The sequence below is a fragment of the Neoarius graeffei genome, chromosome 6 (genome assembly GCF_027579695.1).
Source record: "Neoarius graeffei isolate fNeoGra1 chromosome 6, fNeoGra1.pri, whole genome shotgun sequence".
Taxonomy (NCBI): Eukaryota; Metazoa; Chordata; class Actinopteri; order Siluriformes; family Ariidae; genus Neoarius; species Neoarius graeffei.
In genome coordinates, this window is record NC_083574.1 from 18,987,428 (window position 1) to 19,008,961 (window position 21,534).

The 21,534-nt window shown below is 44.1% G+C and overlaps 1 protein-coding gene across 1 annotated transcript in view; it reads right to left on the minus strand.

The window, feature by feature from the left end:
• Window positions 1–19,558, minus strand: part of map3k10 (mitogen-activated protein kinase kinase kinase 10) — a 95,706-nt gene extending 76,148 nt beyond the window's left edge. Inside the window, exon 1 of the mRNA XM_060923386.1 lies at window positions 17,292–19,558. Within this exon, the coding sequence (XP_060779369.1) occupies window positions 17,292–18,168 (877 nt within the window). The 5' untranslated portion in view covers window positions 18,169–19,558. The remainder of the gene's footprint in view (window positions 1–17,291) is intronic.
• Between the last annotated feature and the right edge of the window lie 1,976 nt (window positions 19,559–21,534).

The window sequence follows — 21,534 nt, forward strand, 5'->3', positions numbered from 1 at the left end:
CAAGCCGTCCTGGCCCAGATGCAGCAAAACAGGCCCAAACCATGATACTACCACCACCATGTTTCACAGATGGGATAAGGTTCTTATGCTGGAATGCAGTGTTTTCCTTTCTCCAAACATAAAGCTTCTCATTGAAACCAAAAAGTTCTATTTTGGTCTCATCTGTCCACAAAACATTTTCCAATAGCCTTCCGACTTGTTTATGTGATCTTTAGCAAACTGCAGATGAGCAGCAATGTTCTTCTTGGAGAGCAGTGGCTTTCTCCTTTCAACCCTACCATGCACACCATTGTTGTTCAGTGTTCTCCTGATGGTGGATTCATGAATGTTAACATTGGCCAATGTGAGAGAGGCCTTCAGTTGCTTAGAAGTTACCCTGGCGGTCCTTTATGACCTCGCTGACTACGACACACCTTGCTCTTGGAGTGATCTTTGTTGGTCGACCACTCCTGGGGAGGGTAACAATGGTCTTGAATTTCCTCCATTTGTATACGATCTGTCTGTCTGTGGACTGGTGGAGTCCAAACTCTTTAGAGATGGTTTTGTAACCTTTTCCAGCCTGATGAGCATCAACAACGCTTTTTCTGAGGTCCTCAGAAATCACCTTTGTTCGTGCCATGATACGCTTGCACAAACGTGTTGTGAAGATCAGACTCTGATAGATCCCTGTTCTTTAAATAAAACAGGGTGCCCACTCACACCTGATTGTCATCCCATTGATTGAAAACACCTGACTCTAATTTCACCTTCAAATTAACTGCTAATCCTAGAGGTTCACATACTTTTGCCATTCACAGATATCTAATATTGGATCATTTTCCTCAGTAAATAAATTACCAAATATAATATTTTTGTCTCTTTTGTTTAACTGGCTTCTCTTTATCTACTTTTAGGACTTGGTGTGAATATCTGATGATGTTTTAGGTCATATTTATGCAGAAATATAGAAAATTCTAAAGAGTTCACAAACTTTCAAGCACCACTGTATAGTGCCCTATATAGTGAGTAGGGAGCGATTTCGGACAAAGGGCAACATCTGCCAACATCGTCAAAAGATGCGCGTGCCCTCTTTCAAATGCTCATGTAAATCAAGCCGGAAATTGTGTTTGATTTGATAATCAGGAAAGTTTGAAAAAAGTAGGCAGTAATCGTCATTTAAACTCGTTTTTGTGCAATATTTCGTTTGGAAAACAGTTTTCAAAATGGCGGTACTGACACCTGGCTGACACGTCACGTTTCGAAGTCTCGCACAAGTCTTGTGAAGATCGCGCGGATAAGCAACACCTGCCGTGGACCAAACGAACTACATTCAACATGGCTAAAAACCGAATAGGCCGATAAGTACAACATTTAATTGCAATTAGTTGCCAATACGAGTCACAATATAAGGTTACTAAAACTGAAAACGTAATTGAATAAAGCGTTAATTAAGAAATAAAGCAAGTTTAAAAATGACTTCAGTTCTCCTTTAACTGAAGCTTTTGATTTGCATATCTGCATGATTTTATGCATCGTGCTGCTGTCAAGGGATCGGCTGATTAGAGAACTGCATAAAACAGCAGGTGGATGGGTGTTCCTAATAAAGTGGCTGGTGAGTGTATTGTTTAGAATGAACTGATAATGTGTTCTGAACACACGCATACACAAAAAAAAATACGAATATGAATAGACGGAGCACTATTAAGTTTGGGGGGGGTTGTTAGTAGGAGGTTTTCATTTTCATGAGGGCACAAACAGTCAGTCAGCTATGAAGCTAGCAGGACAAACAAAGACCACGTTCATGAAAAAAGAAAAAAAGAAAAAACACCACACCCACTTTGGGTTTAAATCCAGATACAGATACTTGGAGCATGAAAGTAATGCAAATACGGATATATACACACACACAGGTACTGCGTTACATGCCTACAGTAGCAACGGTCCACTGCTTTAAATATAAATGGGGCAACATGTAACCCATGGACCAAAATCTACAGATGACTATACATTTGCACGTCATGGACCCACAATTTCAGTGGCAAGTAATGCAGGGTACCCCCAGGATTGTTAAACCAAAATTTAAGACTTTTTAAGACTTTTTTAATGCCATTTCAAGTGAAATTTAATACCTTTGTCGCACTCATTAGGGAAGAATAAATCATATTGAGCACCAGATTAAACCTATTTACGAGTGTTTGAAATAACAAAATTACATTTATTAAAATAATCAATCAGAATTCATTCTACTCACACCCCCTGGACACCATGCAGAGGAGAGCACCCCCATGTAAGTCCAGACAATCACCCCTCATACACACACACACACACACACACACACGCCAGAGAAGCATTCAAAAGACAAAAAGAATAGTATAGCTATAATAGTATAGTATAGCTGCCTGCTTCTGAATTGTGGATGCAAACGAAATATGTTTACCACTTTTCATGTGAGAATCCAGAGCTGTAAGCCCCATTGTCCCGAGTTGAAAGGTTTTTTTACACAAAGTGCATAATGCCTCACGGTCATTATTTGGAACCCCCTTAACCCAGGCGTATTTAGGCCCCGGTCACACCGCCCGAACTTTGCTGGAGCGTTCCTGGAGCGGTGAAAAAAATTCATCACCGTTCGTAACCGTTCACCACCGTTTAACAAAAGTTGGCCCCCGTTAAAGCAACGCCGTATACGCTCGGCCACTGCTGATGTTTCTCGAGGGGCCCTCCTACCGCTCCGAAAGTTTTGAGCTGCACAAAATATTGCGAGCGGTGAGGAGGGGGCAATTTTCCGCCCCGGCAAAGTTTGGCACCGCTAGACGCAAGTTCGTGGACGCTTGGGTCCGCTAGGCCAACGCAGAAATCTTGAACGCTGGACCACCGCTGCTTCGCCAGCGTTGCCCGGGCGGCGATTAAACGTTGCACAAACTTCGGTGGAGCGGTTGTAAGCGTTTTACGAGTGGACACGGGGTTGCTGGAACGGTGTCGGGCGTTGAAGCAGCTATCCATGGCGGCGATGAACTTTGGTTTGGCGTTGGTATAGAGGTGTCGGAGCGGGACCAGAATTTGGCTATAAATACGGGAGAAATGGACCAGGAGCTCATTTGGAATCGAGCTGCCGTTGAGTTCAGACCTCATCTATATCGAATTTGCTCAAAGTTACAGTAAAACTGTATCACCATGGATGCTGAGAGACTTGCTATGATTGGTGCTAAACCAACTTTATACCCCCGCCGAGCCAAAGCCCGCATGCACAGAACGCCGCTATACCAACGCTCGCTACCGCTAAACCAACGCTAAAGCAACGCCGGCTTCAGCGGTGCACCGCTAAGCCAACGCCCGTGTTTTCTATTTTTTTTCCCATTTTGTGCATGGTGATGAGCGTTGTCGAAATTCAGTCGTTGCGGCGGTATGGCGACAGCCATCTTCTTCCCTTCTACAAATCTACACGCTACATAATTAGTTCCTTGGTTCCTCCCCTGATATATATACCCAGAGTCTTGCTCCTCATGTCGCGTGCAGATCGCGTGCGCTGCACGCAGGCCACACATAAGGATAGAAAGTGAGATGTACTTCTGTCTTGGAGGCCGCACAAATAGCAAATGTGGAGTACTTCTGAGGCACGTCACTCGTACAATGACCATGTGTCACTCGTGTGTCTTACTGCCATCGCAAAAAGCCCCTACTAGCCGTGCTGCTGACTTGGTTCAGGCGTACAAAAGGAGTACGGGTCCCGTACGTAATGTATGCGTTCTTGATTTTTCACAAGACCCGTAGAATTTGCATGTGCAGGACCAAAAGTCTCCACGGCCAGTCTGCGAACTTCTACGGCGCTGAACACACGCAAGTGTCGCGCAAGTCTCAAGCACGGTTTTGCCAAATTTTTTACCGTAGACCGCCCGTAGTAGCACGTACGGTGGGTTGTGAGTGTGGTTTAACTAGCACTTGCTTTGGTAACAAAGCTAGCACAAAGCCTAGCAAAGTTTAACTTTGCATTTTGGCTAATACTGTTTGTCATCAGAAAGAAAAAAACGTGTGGACATTGAATGATTTCAAGCTGTTAGGTTTATATAAGTATTATTCTTGACCAAGAAGGCAGTAATTTATTAAAATAATAATATTTAAAATTGAATGGAGATCTAATGATATGATATATTATTATCTCATCTCATTATCTCTAGCCGCTTTATCCTTCTACAGGGTCGCAGGCAAGCTGGAGCCTATCCCAGCTGACTACGGGCGAAAGGCGGGGTACACCCTGGACAAGTCGCCAGGTCATCACAGGGCTGACACATAGACACAGACAACCATTCACACTCACATTCACACCTACGGTCAATTTAGAGTCACCAGTTAACCTAACCTGCATGTCTTTGGACTGTGGGGGAAACCGGAGCACCCGGAGGAAACCCACACGGACACGGGGAGAACATGCGGACTCCACACAGAAAGGCCCTCGCCGGCCCCGGGGCTCGAACCCAGGACCTTCTTGCTGTGAGGCGACAGCGCTAACCACTACACCACCGTGCCGCCGATATATTATTATATTTATAATAATTATATTATATAAACAATAGTAGCAGTTGCTGGTTTTTTTTAAAATATATTTTAACAGCCATTTCAAATCTAGGTTTGTAACGTTAATGTTTCTGGTAAATCATTCAAGTACGTAGGAGATCTCCATTCAATTTCAGGGCCCTCCATGATTATTGGCACCCCTTATAAAGATTAGTAAAAAGGGTTAGGAAGAAGAAAAAAAAAATCTGCCTTTTGGAAAATAATTATTTTCAACAAAAACGCGTCCTACCATTATTGGCACCGCTGCATTTAATACTTTGTACAACCTCACTTTGCCAGTAAAACAGCACTGAGTCTTTCTGATAACCTTTTATAAGGTTGGAGATACAGAGCAGGGCATCGGAGACTATTCCACTTTACACAATCTCTCCATGTCATCCAGGGTCCTCGGCCCTCTTGCGCTCTCGCCTCTTCAGCTCACCCACAGGTTTTCATTGGGGTTCAGGTCAGGGGACTGATAGCCCTTTTCCACCAAATCAGTTCCAGGGCTGGTTCGGGGCCAGTGCTTAGTTTGGAACCGGCTCTTCTGTTTCCACTGACAAAGAACTGTCTCTGGGCCAGAAAAACCGGTTCCAGGGTAGCACCAGCTCTTTGCTGGGCTAGAGGAAAGAACTGCTTACGTCAGTGGGGGGGCGGAGTTGTTAAGACCAACAACAATAGCAAGACTGCGAGAGGGCGCCATTTTTAAATACGCGACGAGATATCATGGATGCAGTAAAGCAGCAGTCATCCATTATTATTGTTGTTGCTGCTGCTTCTTCTTCTTCTTCTCCGTGTTGTTGTTGCTTCGATGTTCGTGCCAAGGTTTATGCAAACGCAGCGACGTAACTGACATATACAGTGACATAATGACGTGGCTCCCCTTAGCACCCTGAGCTATGGAAAAGCAAACTGGTTCTCAGCTGGGTCGCAAGTTGAACAAGTTGTGAACCAGCATCAGCCCTGGAACTGATTTGGTGGAAAAGGGGACCGAGATGGCCAGGGCCAAAGCTTGATTCTGTGCTCAGCAAACCCTTTGTGTTGATTTAGACATACGGTCCGGATCATTGTCCTGCTGGAAGATCCAATGATGACCCAGTTTTAGTTTCCTGCCAGAGGAAGCCAGATTTTGATTTAAAATGTCCTAGTATTTCATGGAGTCCATGACGCCATGTACCCTAACAAGGTTTCCAGGGCCTTTGGAGGAAAAATAGTCCCGCAACATCAGAGGTTTCACCATTTTTTTTTTACACTTGCGATCAGGTCCATCATGTCCATAGACAGCTGTGTATATAATGGTATCATCACCTATACAGAGCTATAATATGTATACATGTTCTTATAACACTGTTTTAAATGGACATGTTAAGACAACAGCTCTTACAGAAATATGATTTTTCTTTGATTTTCACCTGGTGTACTCATAAGAAATAAGGGCAGTCTGAAAGAAAAAACAAAACAGTAGCATATTACAAGGGGCATGCCATGCAATTTTTATATCCCGTACATCATTACATAAATACGTTCTGTCATACTGTGTACACACATACTGGACACACCCCTGGATTTCATGCTTTAGTGGTCATCCTCTAGGCCGTTGACCACAATACCTTTAGAAATCACCTACCCTGAACCTCTCTCTCTCTCTCTCACACACACACACAGTTTACACACATCCCTTCGGTACAAGGTTCACTCAATGTAACTCATGATCTCTCAATCCATCGTTCAATCTTTCCTCCCTTCCCCCAGCTGGCTGAGCGACCACTGTCATTATGACCCCAGTCCTGTCATAGATGTGTGATGAAGTGGTCATTGTTGCGCTGCTGCTGTCGCCAGCCTCAGGATGTGTACTTCACTCACTCACTCTCTCTCTCTTATTTGCTCTCTCGCTTTCTTCCTGCCAAACCTGTACCTGAGGCATGCATGGTAGTGGTTAAATCAGACCAAGCATTTAAACTGGAATCCTACCACCCGAGAGCTGCCCATGCTGGAACACACCTTCATCTTACAAGCCTGTAGTATTTGGTGACACTTGCAGCTAATCGGAAGCATTAAAGGGGAACTGAAGTCATTTTTAAACTTACTTTATTTCTTAATTAACGTGTTAAATTACGTTTTCCGTTTTAGTAACCTTATATCGTGACTCGTATTGGCAACTAATTGCAATTAAATATTATACTTATCAACCTATTTGGTTTTTAGCCATGTTGAATTTAGTTCGTTTGGTCCACGGCAGGCGTCGCTTATCCGCGCGATCTTCACGAGACTTGTGCGAGACTTCGAAACGTGAAGCGTCAGCCAGGTGTCCATGCCGCCATTTTGAAAACTGTTTTCCAAACGAAATATTGCACAAAAACGAGTTTAAATGACGATTACTGCCTACTTCTTTCAAACTTTCCTGATTGCTGTCAAAAAACGAAACTTCCAGCTTGATTACATCAGCATTCGAAAGAGGGCGCGCGCGTCTTTTGACAACATTGGCAGATGTCAGTCGCTTTGATTTCCGCTGTACGTTTTACTTCCGTCCTACAATGTCTCGCACAGGTCTTGACGAATCTCGTTTACGGCCATTGCTTTGACATATGGACTGATATATTACAGAGCATATTTCAAACACTGGGGCGGCACGGTGGTGTAGTGGTTAGCGCTGTCGCCTCACAGCAAGAAGGTCCGGGTTCGAGCCCCGTGGCCAGCAAGGGCCTTTCTGTGTGGAGTTTGCATGTTCTCCCCGTGTCCGCGTGGGTTTCCTCCGGGTGCTCTGGTTTCCCCCCACAGTCCAAAGACATGCAGGTTAGGTTAACTGGTGACTCTAAACTGACCGTAGGTGTGAATGTGAGCGTGAATGGTTGTGTGTCTATGTGTCAGCCCTGTGATGACCTGGCGACTTGTCCAGGGTGTACCCCGCCTTTCGCCCGTAGTCAGCTGGGATAGGCTCCAGCTTGCCTGCGACCCTGTAGAACAGGATAAAGTGGCTACAGATAATGAGATGAGATGAGATTTCAAACACTCATAACTTGCTATAGCAGTGACAATAGTTATCAAAAATGCATTCCTATATTTAATAAAATGAGATAGAATTTTGATTAAAAAAAAATTTGTCTTCAGTTCTCCTTTAATGGTTTTACCAGTCCTAAAACAGTGATATACAAGGTAAAAAACTTTTTAGAGAATGAATGGTTTATTAGAGACCTCAATATGAGATTTGGTTAATTTGGATGGGTTTATAATGTTCTATCTGAACTTTTTTTTTTTGCAAGTAGAAACGTCCCATTAACGACCGACATCAGAGGAAAATGGCTAGACTGGTTCGACCTGACAGGAAGACTACTGTAACCCAATTAACCACTCTTTACAACTGTGGTAAGCAGAAAAGCATCTCAGAATGCACAATATATAACCTGGAGGTGGATGGATGGGTTATAACAGCAAAAGACCACATCGGATTCCCCTCTTGCCTGCCAAGAACAGGAATCTGAGGCTCCAGTGAGCACAAGTTCACTGAAACTGGATAGCTGAAGATAAGAAGAACATCACCTGCTCTTTTTCCCATCTTCAGCTGCCCAGGTTCAATGAGCATGTACACACTGTAGCTTCATGTTCCTGTTCTCAGCTGACAGGAATGAGGAGTGGAACCCAGTGTGGTTTTCTACTGTTGTAATGCATCCGTCAAATGGTTCGGCATATCATGCATTCTGAGATGCTTTTCTGTTTATCACGGTTGTACAGAGTGGTTATTTGTATTACTATAGCCTTCAGGTTAGTCAGGTCATTCTCCTCTGGTTTCTTTCATCGACGAGGCTTTTTTTTCTGCTTGCAGAACTGCTACTCAGTGGATTTGGTTATGAAAAAAATCTATTTTAAAATCGCATTAATATCAGATAACACCTGATCAGTGCCCAAAGATGTCTACCACAAAGCCCCAGACTTGTTTGTGTGCATCTTCTTTGGAATTACAACACCCAAAACTGTAATCGACACCTTCCACACTTCATTTGTTTCTTAAGAATCCCTTATCTCAATCAAATATTGGAAACACAGTAAACACCCAACTGTGAAATTAAATAATAGCAAACATTCAGCCCTTGGGAAGCATAGTAGTGTAGTGGTTAGCACTGTCGCCTCATAGCAAGAAGGTTCCGAGTTTGAACTTCGTGGCCGACTGGAGCCTTTCCATGTGGAGTCTGTATGTTCTCCCTGTGCCTGTGTGGGTTTCCTCCAGACATTCTGCTTTCCTCCCACAGTCCAAAGACATGCGGATTAGGTTAACTGGCTACTCTAAGGCTACATCCACACGACAACGGCAACGAGATTTTTTTTTTTTAAATATCGCGTCCACATGGGCAACGGATCAGTAAAGTATCAGGTACATATGGCAACGCAACGCTTGCTGAAAACGATGCAATACACATGCCACACCTCTACATGCGCTGTAAGACGGTCCCATCGGAGACACCAGAACAATAGAAGAAGTAGGACGCATGCGCATAAACCCCTTCTTCTGTAGCATCAGCCACATAAAGTTTTGATTATTAATCAGTAGCGTAAAATAGTATCTATTGTCTAAGACACTTATTTATATTTCATATTAAAACGTCTATGTAAATTAATACATAGAGAGCCTAGCCAGGCGCTGAACGTTCTTCTGCCTTCACTTTAAGAGAAATTCAGGGCGAGCATGAGCCTAGGTTCTTCCCTGTCACTGTCATACACACACACCTTCTCACTCCCTATCCTATGGATATAGTCCCTTTAAATCACGTGCTCGTTTTTTGAATGGAGACGCGGAAAGAGGAATGAACGGGGGTAGATGGAAGCCGGTAGGCCAACATTCTGATATCCTTCAGAATTCTTTAATGGTCCGGAATAAATTGAATGCTACACGTTGATGGATTACTTTGTTCTTCTACGCCCTTTTTGAGGAATGTATTGTCGGACTTAAAGGACCCATGGCATGGTGGTTTGTTGATGCTTTAAACGGGCTCGTGGAGGTTTCCGGATGTTGTATCCGCAGCCTTTCTCGAAATGAACCCTCGGCACGTAGATATAGCCTCCTGGGAGAAAGCCCCATTTCAGCGCCTTTCCCAGTGCGTCGTTTTGCTAATGAGAAGCAGGAGGCGGGGAAGGGTAGAGGGTGGGGGCGGGTCTTATCATTAATATTCATGACATGTAAACGTGTTACCTCTGATTGGCTAACAGCACTGTGACGCTACCTCCAGTGGGTCAGAACAAGCGGATGTGGGTGTCTTACTATGGCGAGAGAGAAGGAACAAACCGCGAAGGGAAAAATACCGCGCGCTGACGTCATTAAGGTGCGACGCGAGGAAATAAAATAAATTCAACAAATGTTTGGGTTTTTACTGAACAAACAAACAAATAAAATGAACGAGTGACTTAAAAAAAAGAATGTGGGTGTCTTTGTAAAAACTGTTTTGATTGGCTATTATAACAGAGCATGCTGCATGCTTTTTGGTTTTGTAGCGCAGAGTACCTGGCTAACTGCAGGAAGCGGTTAGCTGCACAGCTAATGTAGCCATTGCAAGGCTAACGTGGCACCGATTTTAAAACACGGCAAAACGACTTAACAGTTATACACTTACTTGTTCGGTGTTTGTGGCTGATGCGGCAGGGATGCTTGGTACGGACCCAGGCTTCAGTGACAGTTGATGTGCAAAACCTGCCCTGTACTGTCCCAAGTTGTGGAAACATTCATCAGGAAAATGCTTCCGACAAACATACACCGTCTTAGGTAGACTCGACGGCGTATTATTGGAGTAAATAAAATTAAGCCACTGCGTCTTCAGGGGCTCTCCCATCAGCAGTAAAAACAGACTCCTTTCTGTGTTGCCACATCCATGTACAGCGCAACTTCCATGTTTGGTGGCAACTTTTGAGCTGGGCGGGCAATCCATACAGTGGGTGGGAATCCAGAGGGGGGGGGCGTGGGGATCATCTCCCTTGCTGACATAGGCAAGGGAAGAGTTCATCAACGCGCCGTTTTGACGCACCATTCTCAAATGTTGGGCATAGTTTGGTTTACACATTATGAAATTTCTAGCCACTGGGGTGACTTAAAATGAGTTCCTCTGACCTTCTTAACGTTAAAAAACCTCAGAAAGTGAAAATTTCATGCCATGGGACCTTTAAACCAACATCTGAAGAGGTGAGATTGCTCCTTTTTTTCCCCTATTTTTGCTGGCGGGATTGTTTTTGTTTTTGGAAAGCGCACGGGCGGTGTGCAGTTTTGGTTATACTGCTTCCGCAGTGTTTGGACTAAAGACTCTGCCCTAAGGGCTATTCTCTCTCTCACTCTCTCTCACTTTGCACCATTACACAATAAATATTCACAGTGAAAATATTTTTGTAAGCCCGTTTCATGAACCAAGTTATAGGATTTGTTGACAACTCGCATCGAGCTCATTACACTTCTACCCGGCGTGAAGCACTGACAGTCATGTGGTTGTGACGTCATCGTAAACAAATCCATTCTACTCATCCAGACGACTTCGCAACGGCGCCGTTGCCAGATTTTTCCACTCTGGAACCCGTTCTCAAAAGATTTCGTTTTGGGGCACCCAAAACGCCAGTGCCGTGTGGACGCCAGGCCGAAACGATAAACAATTTTATCAGATTCACCTGAATCCGTTGCCGTGTGGACAGGGCCTAAATCGCCCATGAGTGTGAATGGTTGTTCTTGTGTTTCTATGTTAGCCCTGCGATAGATTGCTGACCTGCCCATGGTGGACCCCACCTCTCACCCAAAGTCAGCTGGGATTGGATGGATATGCAGTATAGATAATGGATGGATGGCATTCATGTCTTAAGCAAGTCTCCTTTCACCCATCCTGATCCTTCTGAGAATTTGGGAGTCTAAATAACTGAATAGAATGTGACAGCCAATAAAATACCTTTTCTGTTTCTCACCAGTGATTTTCACACTTATTTGACTGTTAATCTCTTAAATGTGATCTCTTCACGTGATTAAGCTATAAATTATTACAGAAGTTCTAAAAGGCTATGGCTTTATGTTTTATTTACACAAGAACCAATTAGATTTCTTTGTGATTTCAAGTTATTTATGTTATGATCACAAGATAACCGGTATGGTTTTCCCAAGATACCAGGAACATTTCAGAAGAGGTCAAGCACTCGTCCAAACGCAGGATCTGTCTCAGGAGATGGCTCACTCCACCAAGGGTTAAAACTAGATTCTGCACTCCTGTTGACTTAAGCATGTGTCTAACAACAGTGTACAGGTCACGTGAGCCAGCCACTGGCCGTCACTCCTATTGGATTCTGGTAACCGTCTGCCGCAGGAGTGCATCAGGGAACGTGATCAGGTGGTGTAGTGTTTCCCTACACTGAGTCACCCCTCGAATTGATCCTCATACCCTGACCAAGGTGGACGATTTTGTCTTTGGAAGCAGGTAAATAAAGGCTGGCGTGAGTTCAGCCCAGGATGGGACATGGATTGACCAGCATGGACAGCCTATCAGATCACAAAAGGCTGAGTGACATCACTCCAAAGGAGGTCACAGTAATCAGATTATCCTAGTTCTCAAGAGCAGGTTTTCAAGTGGGTTAAAATTAGCCACCACAGGCTACATTTATGAATGCTGTCATTTTCATTCAACAGCCTTTGCCTTGGGGTGCACCGTGAATAAAAAAAGTGCGGCTGTCATTATTTAGCATTGTCTCAGGTTTACATATTTTCATAAGTCGAGTGTTGCATCCTGCATGACTCATTGATTGCCAAGGTGACAGGCGACACTGATGAACGACCCACAATTATATCTACTTTCCCTTCTTGCCTATTTAATTTTGTAACCACAGGCAGGAAAGCGTGCAATGAGCTGGATTTAAAGGAACACCACAATTGCCACATTCCAACTTTCTGAAAGGTTTAAGCAGAGGGGGGCTGATTACAGTGTAACAGTGGTTTGCTGGGAAGAGGCTGCAGGGCTTGGGTTCGTCCTGCATCACCTCGGTGGCTTTGCCAAGTGCGGCTGGATTTGGAAGAGGATATCTGAGCTCTAAGCACCTGGATAATGAGCTCAAGTAATTCTACACTCTCGCAGTCTAAGGTCTAATACCCCCCACCTCATCCAAATAGAGCATCCTGTTCGTCCCCGAGCACCCCTCTTGAAGGAGATGAGGATTATAGGACTTTGTTTAGCTTCTTTCTGGCTCCAGAGCAGCAGGCCATGACTTTCAATCTCTAAATGAAAAACCCCTGCTCAATGTTTCCTTCACACTACCTAAATGCATGCATGCATGCGTGTGTGTGTGCGGCCAACACACCAACATCTGCAACTACATTTTTAAACAGCAAGTAGCACAATGGACCAAAAATAGTCCACAGCTCCCTTTCAGCAGAAGAGGATGAAAGCAGGAAACAGAAGAGCGAGTCTTCAAGGCAAAGAAAATGCCCTTGATGCTTCAAAACATTCTCTGTGCCAAGTGCATCAGCGTCACATGCATGAATTTACATTAAGGGTGTAAGGTAATGACGCTATCTGTATCCATATCTGTTTAGCGCTCCAAATATTCACAGATGTAAAATGGCAGCACCGTCAGCATGATCTGGGAACTCTGGCTCTGGCAGTTCCTCAACCTCAGCTACATCATTCAAGTTTATAATATATGGGACTGTGTTTTAATCCAACTAGAGGCAGTTATTATTTTTGTTTGTACCGGTCTGCGACATTTTTAAAAAAACGTTCCCAAAATACAAAACAATAAAAGTAGCCTAATTTAAACTCCCAGGAACCAAGGATGAAGGATGATCATTAATGAAAATGCTCTTGGTTGCACAAGATTCAAAGCAAACCAAGCGTTCATCATCATCTTCCAGTTGTTCCCGTTAAGGGTCACCACTGTGGATCTGTTCTGCATATTTGATTTGGCATAGGTTTTACACTGGATGCCCTTCCTGACGCAACTGTCCCCAATCTATCCGGGCTTGGGACTGGTGCCAAGTATGCACTGGCTTAGTATTTTTACCTAATCTGCATGTCTTTGGACTGTGGGGAAAACCGGAGCACCCGGAGGGAACCCACACTTACCCCTTTTCCACCAAATCAGTTCCAGGGCTGGTTCGGGGCCAGTGCTGGTGCTGGTTCACAACTCATTCAACTTGCGAGCCAGCTGAGAACCAGTTTGCTTTTCCATAGCTCGTGGTGCTAAGAGGAGCCACGTCATTACGTCGCTGTATACGTCAGTTACGTCGCTGTATACGTCAGTTACGGCGCTACGTTTACATAAACCTTGGCGCGAATATCAAAGCAAAAACAACACGGAAGAAGCAGCAGCGGCAACAACAACAATAATAATGGATGACTTCGCGTTTGTACAGCTGCTGCTTCTCGTCGCTTAAAAATGGCGATCTTTCGTGGTCTTGTTATTGTTGTTGGTCTTAACAACTCCGCCCCCCGCTGACGTAAGCGGTTCTTTCCTCTGGCCCAGCAGAGAGTTGGTGCTAGCCTGGAACCGGTTTTTCTGCCCCCAGAGCCAGTTCTTTGTCAGTGGAAACAGAAAACCCCGTTCCAAACTAAGCACTGGCCCCGAACCAGCCCTGGAACTGCTTTGGTGGAAAAGGGACAACAGATACGGGGAGACCATGTAAACTCCACATAGAAAGTCCCCCATTGGCCGTGAGGTTTGAACCCGGAACCTTCTTACTGTGAGGTGAAGATGCTAACCACTGCACCACCGTGCCGCCCATTCACCAAGCATTCATACCCGCATGAAACTAAAATAAAACCACTTGCACAAATTTTTGTTGTACACCTCTAGTCGCCACCAGCTACCCTGTGAACATTTTTGAAAAATTCTTTCGAAAAAAATCCTGAATAGTCGAACTAGACAGACAGACAGACAGATAGATGGACCTACAATCTTACATACCGCGAGCTGGCCTAGTGGTTAGCGTGTCCACCTCTAGATCGGGAGATCGCAAGTTCTACTCGCAGTTGGGTCATACCAAAGACCATCATAAAAATGGTACCTACTGCTGTCTGGCAAGGCATGCTACAATACAGATGCGAGTGCGGAGTCAAACTCTTGCGGTTACCAGAGGACCGTAACCCACTGTATATAGGTGAGAGGCTGAGAGCAATGGAAACAGAGATCGGCACCACCCAATGCGCCTTAAGGGCCTGGTTAGCACTGGGACAGGAGACTGCCTGGGAAGACCAGGGCATGGGAAGGACTTTAGACTTTTTAAACAGTCTCACATACTGTACAAATAAAACAATTTATTGTGTTGACACATACCCACTTATCTCTGTGCACATTCAACTCGTGCCAGTAATCGTTCCTGTATATCACCTATTGTTTTTATGGTTGGTTTGAAATACCATCAAATGGAGGCTGTCCCATTTGGAAGGTCACTGGAATCAAATTTTATTTATTTTGGCCTATTTGAAGGCACCATCACATCTATTCTTGGCAAAAAGCAATCCCATAATTCTGTTTACCAAGCAACACTTCCATAAAGGCTTATAAATCATGGTGGACAAAGCTGTGACCACGATTGAGAAATCTTAATACAAATGTAAATTAACCTTTTTTTTATTGTGGTGTTTCTGATTTCAGAATTCATCCCAATAGTTAAATTTAGCTAGCTAATAAAAACAGAAACTCTCAGCTGACTAAAGGTCAGCTAGCAAGTCGTGTTTGCTAGCTAGCTAGTTTAATACAAACGCTAACACTAACCCAAATTAGCAATGAAGTTAAATCCAGAATGTGACCCCTGCTAAGTTTCCCTGTTAATTCAGTAGTTAGTTAGCTAACTCAACGAGAATAGGATACTAGCTCAACATGACAGGTAAACATCAAATTTCTACACCTAATACAATATTTCAGTTTTAGAAATGTACAATGTCTTGCAAAAGTATTCATCCCCCTTGGTGTTTATCCTGTTTTGTTGCATTACAAGCTGGAATTAAATTTGATTTTTGGGGGGATTCAGACCATTTGATTTACACAACATGCCTACCACTTTAAAGGTGAAAATTGTTGTTTTATTGTGACAGAAACAACAATTAAGATGAAAAAATAGAAATCGAATGTGCATAGGTATTCGCCCCCCCAAAGTCAATACTTTGTAGAGCCACCTTTTGCTACAATTACAGCTGCAAGTCTCTTGGGGTATGTCTCTATTAGCTTAGCACATCTAGCCACTGAGATTTTTGCCCATTCCTCAAGACAAAACTGTTCCAACTCTTTCAAGTTAGATGGGTTGCGTTGGTGTACAGCAATCTTCAAGTTACGCCACAGATTCTCAACTGGATTGAGGTCATTCCAAAATATTTAAATGTTTCCCTTTAAACCACTCCAGTGTAGCTTTAGCAGTATGTTTAAGGACATTGTCCTGTTGGAACGTGAACCTTCGTCCCAGTCTCAAACCTCTAGCTGACTCAAACAGGTTTTGTTCCAGAATTGCCCTGTATTTAGTGCCATCCATCTTTCCTTCAGTCCTGACCAGCTTTCCTGTCCCTGCAGATGAAAAACATCCCCACAGCATGATGCTGCCACCTTCTTCCATGTGTTTGGAGAGTCTGCCACATGCTGTTGGACAAACTCCAAATGTGTTTTCTTAAGCAATGGCTTTTTTCCTGGCCACTCTTCCATAAAGTCCTGCTCTGTGGCGTGTAAGGCTTAAAGTAGTCCTATGGACAGATACTCCCATCTCTGAAGTGGCTCTTTGCAGCTCCTTCAGTGTTACCTTTGGTGTTTTTGTTGCATCTCTGATTAATGCCCTCCTTGCCCGGTCTGTGAGTTTTGGTGGGCAGCCTTCTCTTGTCAGGTTTGTAGTGGTGACGTATTCTTTCCATTTTGCTATAACGGATTTAATGGTGCTCCCTAGGATATTCAAAGTTTGGGATATTTTTTATAACCCAACCCTGATCCACAACTTTGTCTCTGACCTGTTTGGAGGCTCCTTGGTTTGGAGGCTCCTTCATGTTGCTTGCTTAGTAGTGTCGCGGAGTCAGGGTCCTTCCAGAACAGGTTGATTTATACAGACATCATGTGACAGATCATGTGGCGCTTTGATGGCACACAGGTGGCTCTTAACCAACTAATTATGTGACTTATGAAGTTAATTGGTTGGACCAGCTCTTGTTTCGGTGTTTCATATGAAAAGGGGTGAATACTGTACCTACGCACACTCCAGATTTCTGGGGGGTTCGTTTGTGTCACAATAAAAATTAAAAAAAATTTAAAAAAACAATTTTCACCTTTAAACGTTGTAGGTATGTTGTGTAAATCAAATGGTCTGAACCCCCCAAAAAATCCATTTTAATTCCAGCTTGTAATGCAACAAAACAGGACAAACACCAAGGGGGATGAATACTTTTACAAGACACTGTAACTTAGTCTATTAGCAAAGGATACACTCACACAGTGTTCACTTGCTTACAGCATTGCATCAGAAAAGGCAATTTTCCCTAAACATTTGTACTGATCCACTTTCCTCGGACTGGTGCATTTTTAATGTGCCCTATCCAGAAATAAGCCATCCCCTGGGAATCACAGCTGGCAGGTAGCCCACGCAAATTCGTCAACACACCTGCAACTATGGGAATGTGGGAAATGGGATAGGTTCCACAATATGAGTGAATTTATGGAGGAAATATAGTTCACACAGTGCAATAATATAATCAAGAATGACCTCTAAATAGCACTCTGTAGCACAGACCATGCGGAAACTCATGAAGATGGCTTTGGTATACGCGTTATCAATATGAAACTGTACTCACTGTTGCTGGACTTCAAATCCCTGTGGATGACGGGCACAAAGGTCTGGTTGTGCAGGTAGTCCATGCCAGTGGCGATCTGCACTGCCCAGTTAACCAGGACCCGGGGAGGAACCTTCTTCCCCGCCAGTGCCCGGTTTAGTGCCCCACCACGAGCATATTCCATTACCAGGCAAAGGTTAGGCTCTTTTAAGCAGACGCCCTTCAACGCGATGATGTTGGGGTGCCTGAGCATCCAAAAGAGCCGTGCCTCCTGCCTCACACTCTCCGCCGTGGCGCTGATGTCCTCATCGGGGTCCTGGCGTGCCGCTTTTACAGCCACCTCCTCATCCCTCCACACACCTTTATACACTTTCCCAAAGCCTCCTGCTCCTATAACCTCATCCAAGCACAACTCTGAGAAGTCGATCTCCAGAGGACTCTCACCACCCACCAGTAAACCTCCAGTGGGCAGCGTGGTGTCACTCCGCGTCACATAGTTGCTAGGGAAAATGCCCACCTTGTCTTGGATCTTACCAGTCCACCAGCCCTCATCTCCAGACACCTTTGAATCCTTGGAAAGCACCTCCAGCAGATCCCCACGCCTGAGCGTCAATTCCTCCTCCGTCGCCGCTTCATAGTCAAACACAGCCGTCCAGTAGGGGTTGGAGGCTCCGTGATGCTGGTGGATGTGAGAATCAGGGGAGCTGACCAAGGAGGACAGGGTGGAGGAGTTCCAGCTGCTGCCATTCTCTGTATGAGTGAGACAGGGAGTCTGATTCGTGTTTGGTAGCACGATGGAGGGGGGTGGTGCTCCACAGGAACCTCCACACCCAGTGCAGGGTAGTGGGGTGGCATTTCCTCCACTACCCATACTGCTTAGTGTCGAATTTGGGTCCATCTCCAAACCCACTGAGTCAGCGGTGTGGTTTCAATAGCTGGGGGAGAACCTCGGTCAACTCGTGCACAAAATCCATGCAGAACACCACATCAACCAAATTCAGGCCTTTTTAACTGGAGGGATGTGTTAGATCAGATGAAGTGCCAAAGCACTACTCTTACGTGCTGGAAAGTTATTTTAGCAGAATTACAGTCTCTGTGTACTAGCATCTATAAAGGCACTTTCAACCAGGTGTCTGAAAACATTTGACTATTAAATAGCATGAAGTCATGTGTTTCAAGTCTGATGAATGGCGAGTGAAATTTCTAAACGATCATCTAGTAGTTTGGATGCTTCAATGCACCAACACCAAGGATGCATGAAAAACGTTTTCTCGGTTTCCTCTGCTCGAGCATCATCACAGGGCCTGTATCTCTCGCATCTTTTCTATCCTATTAGTCGTACAGGTCTGCAGGCGGACTTGGCATGCTCTCCTCGCAGTCATAAATGCGGTCATTCATTTTTGTTCCACAAGCAACCGAGGTATGCAATTAGTTCTATTTTAATGAGCTCTATGACTATCTCAGATCAGACACAGCGGCACCTTCTCCTTCCATCGTCCATACAGACAGCCGTACTCACAAGCATGTTTCCATTCTGCACAGGCTTTAAAAGGCTCAAGTCGAAGTCATGATACCGGAAACCATTTTAAAGTCAATTTCTTTGGTTTGGGTGGGCAGCTAGTGTTAAGAGTTCACAGGTCAGGCAATTTATGGAACTAGGCTGCAGGTCCATCCATATCCAAGCCGAGGAAGGATCATGATGTTTGATGTCTGCCAACCTTGCACACAACTCCACCTTATTTATCCTGTCTATGAATTGCATAGATGCCTGCATAGACCTGGCTGTGCTTATTGTCACCATGCAGTCATTTCTGAACAGGAATATCCCTGTTATACAAAGAAAGCCACTTGTATGAGGGCTGATAATATTACTCGAATGTGAAATGATACAAGGAATTATTCTGATCCCTTGTAATAGGTCGAGGATGATGAGATCTGACCTGATGCTGAGACAGAAGCTGCAAACCGACGCATCCTTCCACCATCTTATAATAATAATAATAATAATAATAATAATAATAATAATAATAATTAGTTGTAATCCGCAGTAATGGGGTTAAAAGCCTGTTTTCTGATCCATAGATCCCTGTTTGTAGTTGCTTGGTTCCCTTTACAGTCCATCATTCCTCCAGCAGCCTCGGGTGTGACATTATGACGCTTTCTTTTCCATTCCAGGACCGGAATCAGGGCCACTTTCCTCTTCCTGTCTGTCTCCTCTTTGATCCAAATGTCTCCTGGTTGTATTCCTCTTTCTGTCAAACACAGCCCGGGTATTCCGTGTCCATGGATCGGACTGTCAGCTCAAGCTGACTTTGTATCCAGATACACCGGCTGAACAGGAGAGGGGGTGGAGAAGTCCAGTGCATTATGGGTAGTGTAGTTTATTCTCTAGACGTTGGAAATGAGTGCTTATGGCAAATGGAGCTTCCTCTCTTAATTCTCTCTGGTTCTCAAACTTTTTTTTTTTTTAACTGTAAATGGATTTATTTTATGAACAGTATTTCCATGTGTATGTGTAGTATTTTAGAGCTTTGGATTCCTGAACTTTCTTATTATAAAACACATGAGGTCTTTACTTTGAGAATGTAGGGGAGAGCGGGGAGATTTGGGATAGGGGAGACATGGGACAGTTTGTATTCCCATAAATTTCAACCAGTCAGGTTTTAGATGACATCAGAAGTTAGATGTTGCTGTGGGGGCTTTAAGCAGCTCTTTTAGGGTGTTTTCACACCTGGTCCCCTTTAAAGGAACCAGACTTAGTCCTCTTTAAGTGGACCAAAAAGTGGACCAACAGAAAAAGAACTCAGTTCTTTTTGTGTTCACACTGTGAATTTATTACAAAGAGGACTGGGTTCTCTTTCTGGTCCAGTTAAGCTTTGATGGGGCCTCAGTCCTCTTTCTGTTCACACCAGGTCCTCTAGAGCCCTCAGACCCCCAGTGCACAGAATTCTGGGTAATTTTCTCTTGAATCAAAATGTCTGCTGCCATGCTTGCCCTGCTGTATTCTTTGATCAAAATAGTGCGGATTAAGGAAAATAAATTTATTATATTATATATTTATATATGAGTGATTCCACGCTTGGGCAGCACGGTGGTGTAGTGGTTAGCGCTGTCGCCTCACAGCAAGAAGGTCCTGGGTTCGAGCCCCGTGGCCGGCGAGGGCCTTTCTGTGTGGAGTTTGCATGTTCTCCCCATGTCCGTGTGGGTTTCCTCCGGGTGCTCCGGTTTCCCCCACAGTCCAAAGACATGCAGGTTAGGTTAACTGGTGACTCTAAATTGACCGTAGGTGTGAATGGTTGTCTGTGTCTATGTGTCAGCCCTGTGATGACCTGGCGACTTGTCCAGGGTGTACCCCGCCTTTCGCCCGTAGTCAGCTGGGATAGGCTCCAGCTTGCCTGCGACCCTGTAGAAGGATAAAGCGGCTAGAGATAATGAAATGAGATGAGATTCCACGCTGATGGGTACTGAAATGGGGACATGAACTTATTTTTAAAAATTCACCTAAAACCATTTCTTTTTTTACCATCAGGTCACAAAACATGTAATCTTTAATGAATGATATGTTAAAAGATAACTTTAATTTTCTGAGATGTAATAAAAACATATTTATATGCCAAAGTCAAGCCTATGAGTTCCAAAATGATGTCTGTTACATTACTTCTGTTACGATTGTCCATCTCGCGTCTGTTACAAATTAATTACAATCTAGCTATATACCATGTTAATCTTATTGAAAGAATGTGTATGTTTATTCTACTACACATGTTTATTAATTATATTTGCTAAAACATCACCTTCCTATGTTTCAAAAAGTAATTCTACATTGTTAAAATTGAGAATATGCATGTCCACAACACTTCTGTTACGTTCTGACTTTGGCATATAAATATGTTTTTATTACATCTCAGAAAATTAAAGTTATCTTTTAACATATCATTCATTAAAGATTACATGTTTTGTGACCTGATGGTAAAAAAAAGAAATGGTTTTAGGTGAATTTTTAAAAATAAGTTCATGTCCCGGCGGCACGGTGGTGTAGTGGTTAGCGCTGTCGCCTCACAGCAAGAAGGTCCTGGGTTCGAGCCCCGGGGCCGGCGAGGGCCTTTCTGTGCAGAGTTTGCATGTTCTCCCCGTGTCCGCGTGGGTTTCCTCCGGGTGCTCCAGTTTCACCCACAGTCCAAAGACATGCAGGTTAGGTTAACTGGTGACTCTAAATTGACCGTAGGTGTGAATGTGAGTGTGAATGGTTGTCTGTGTCTATGTG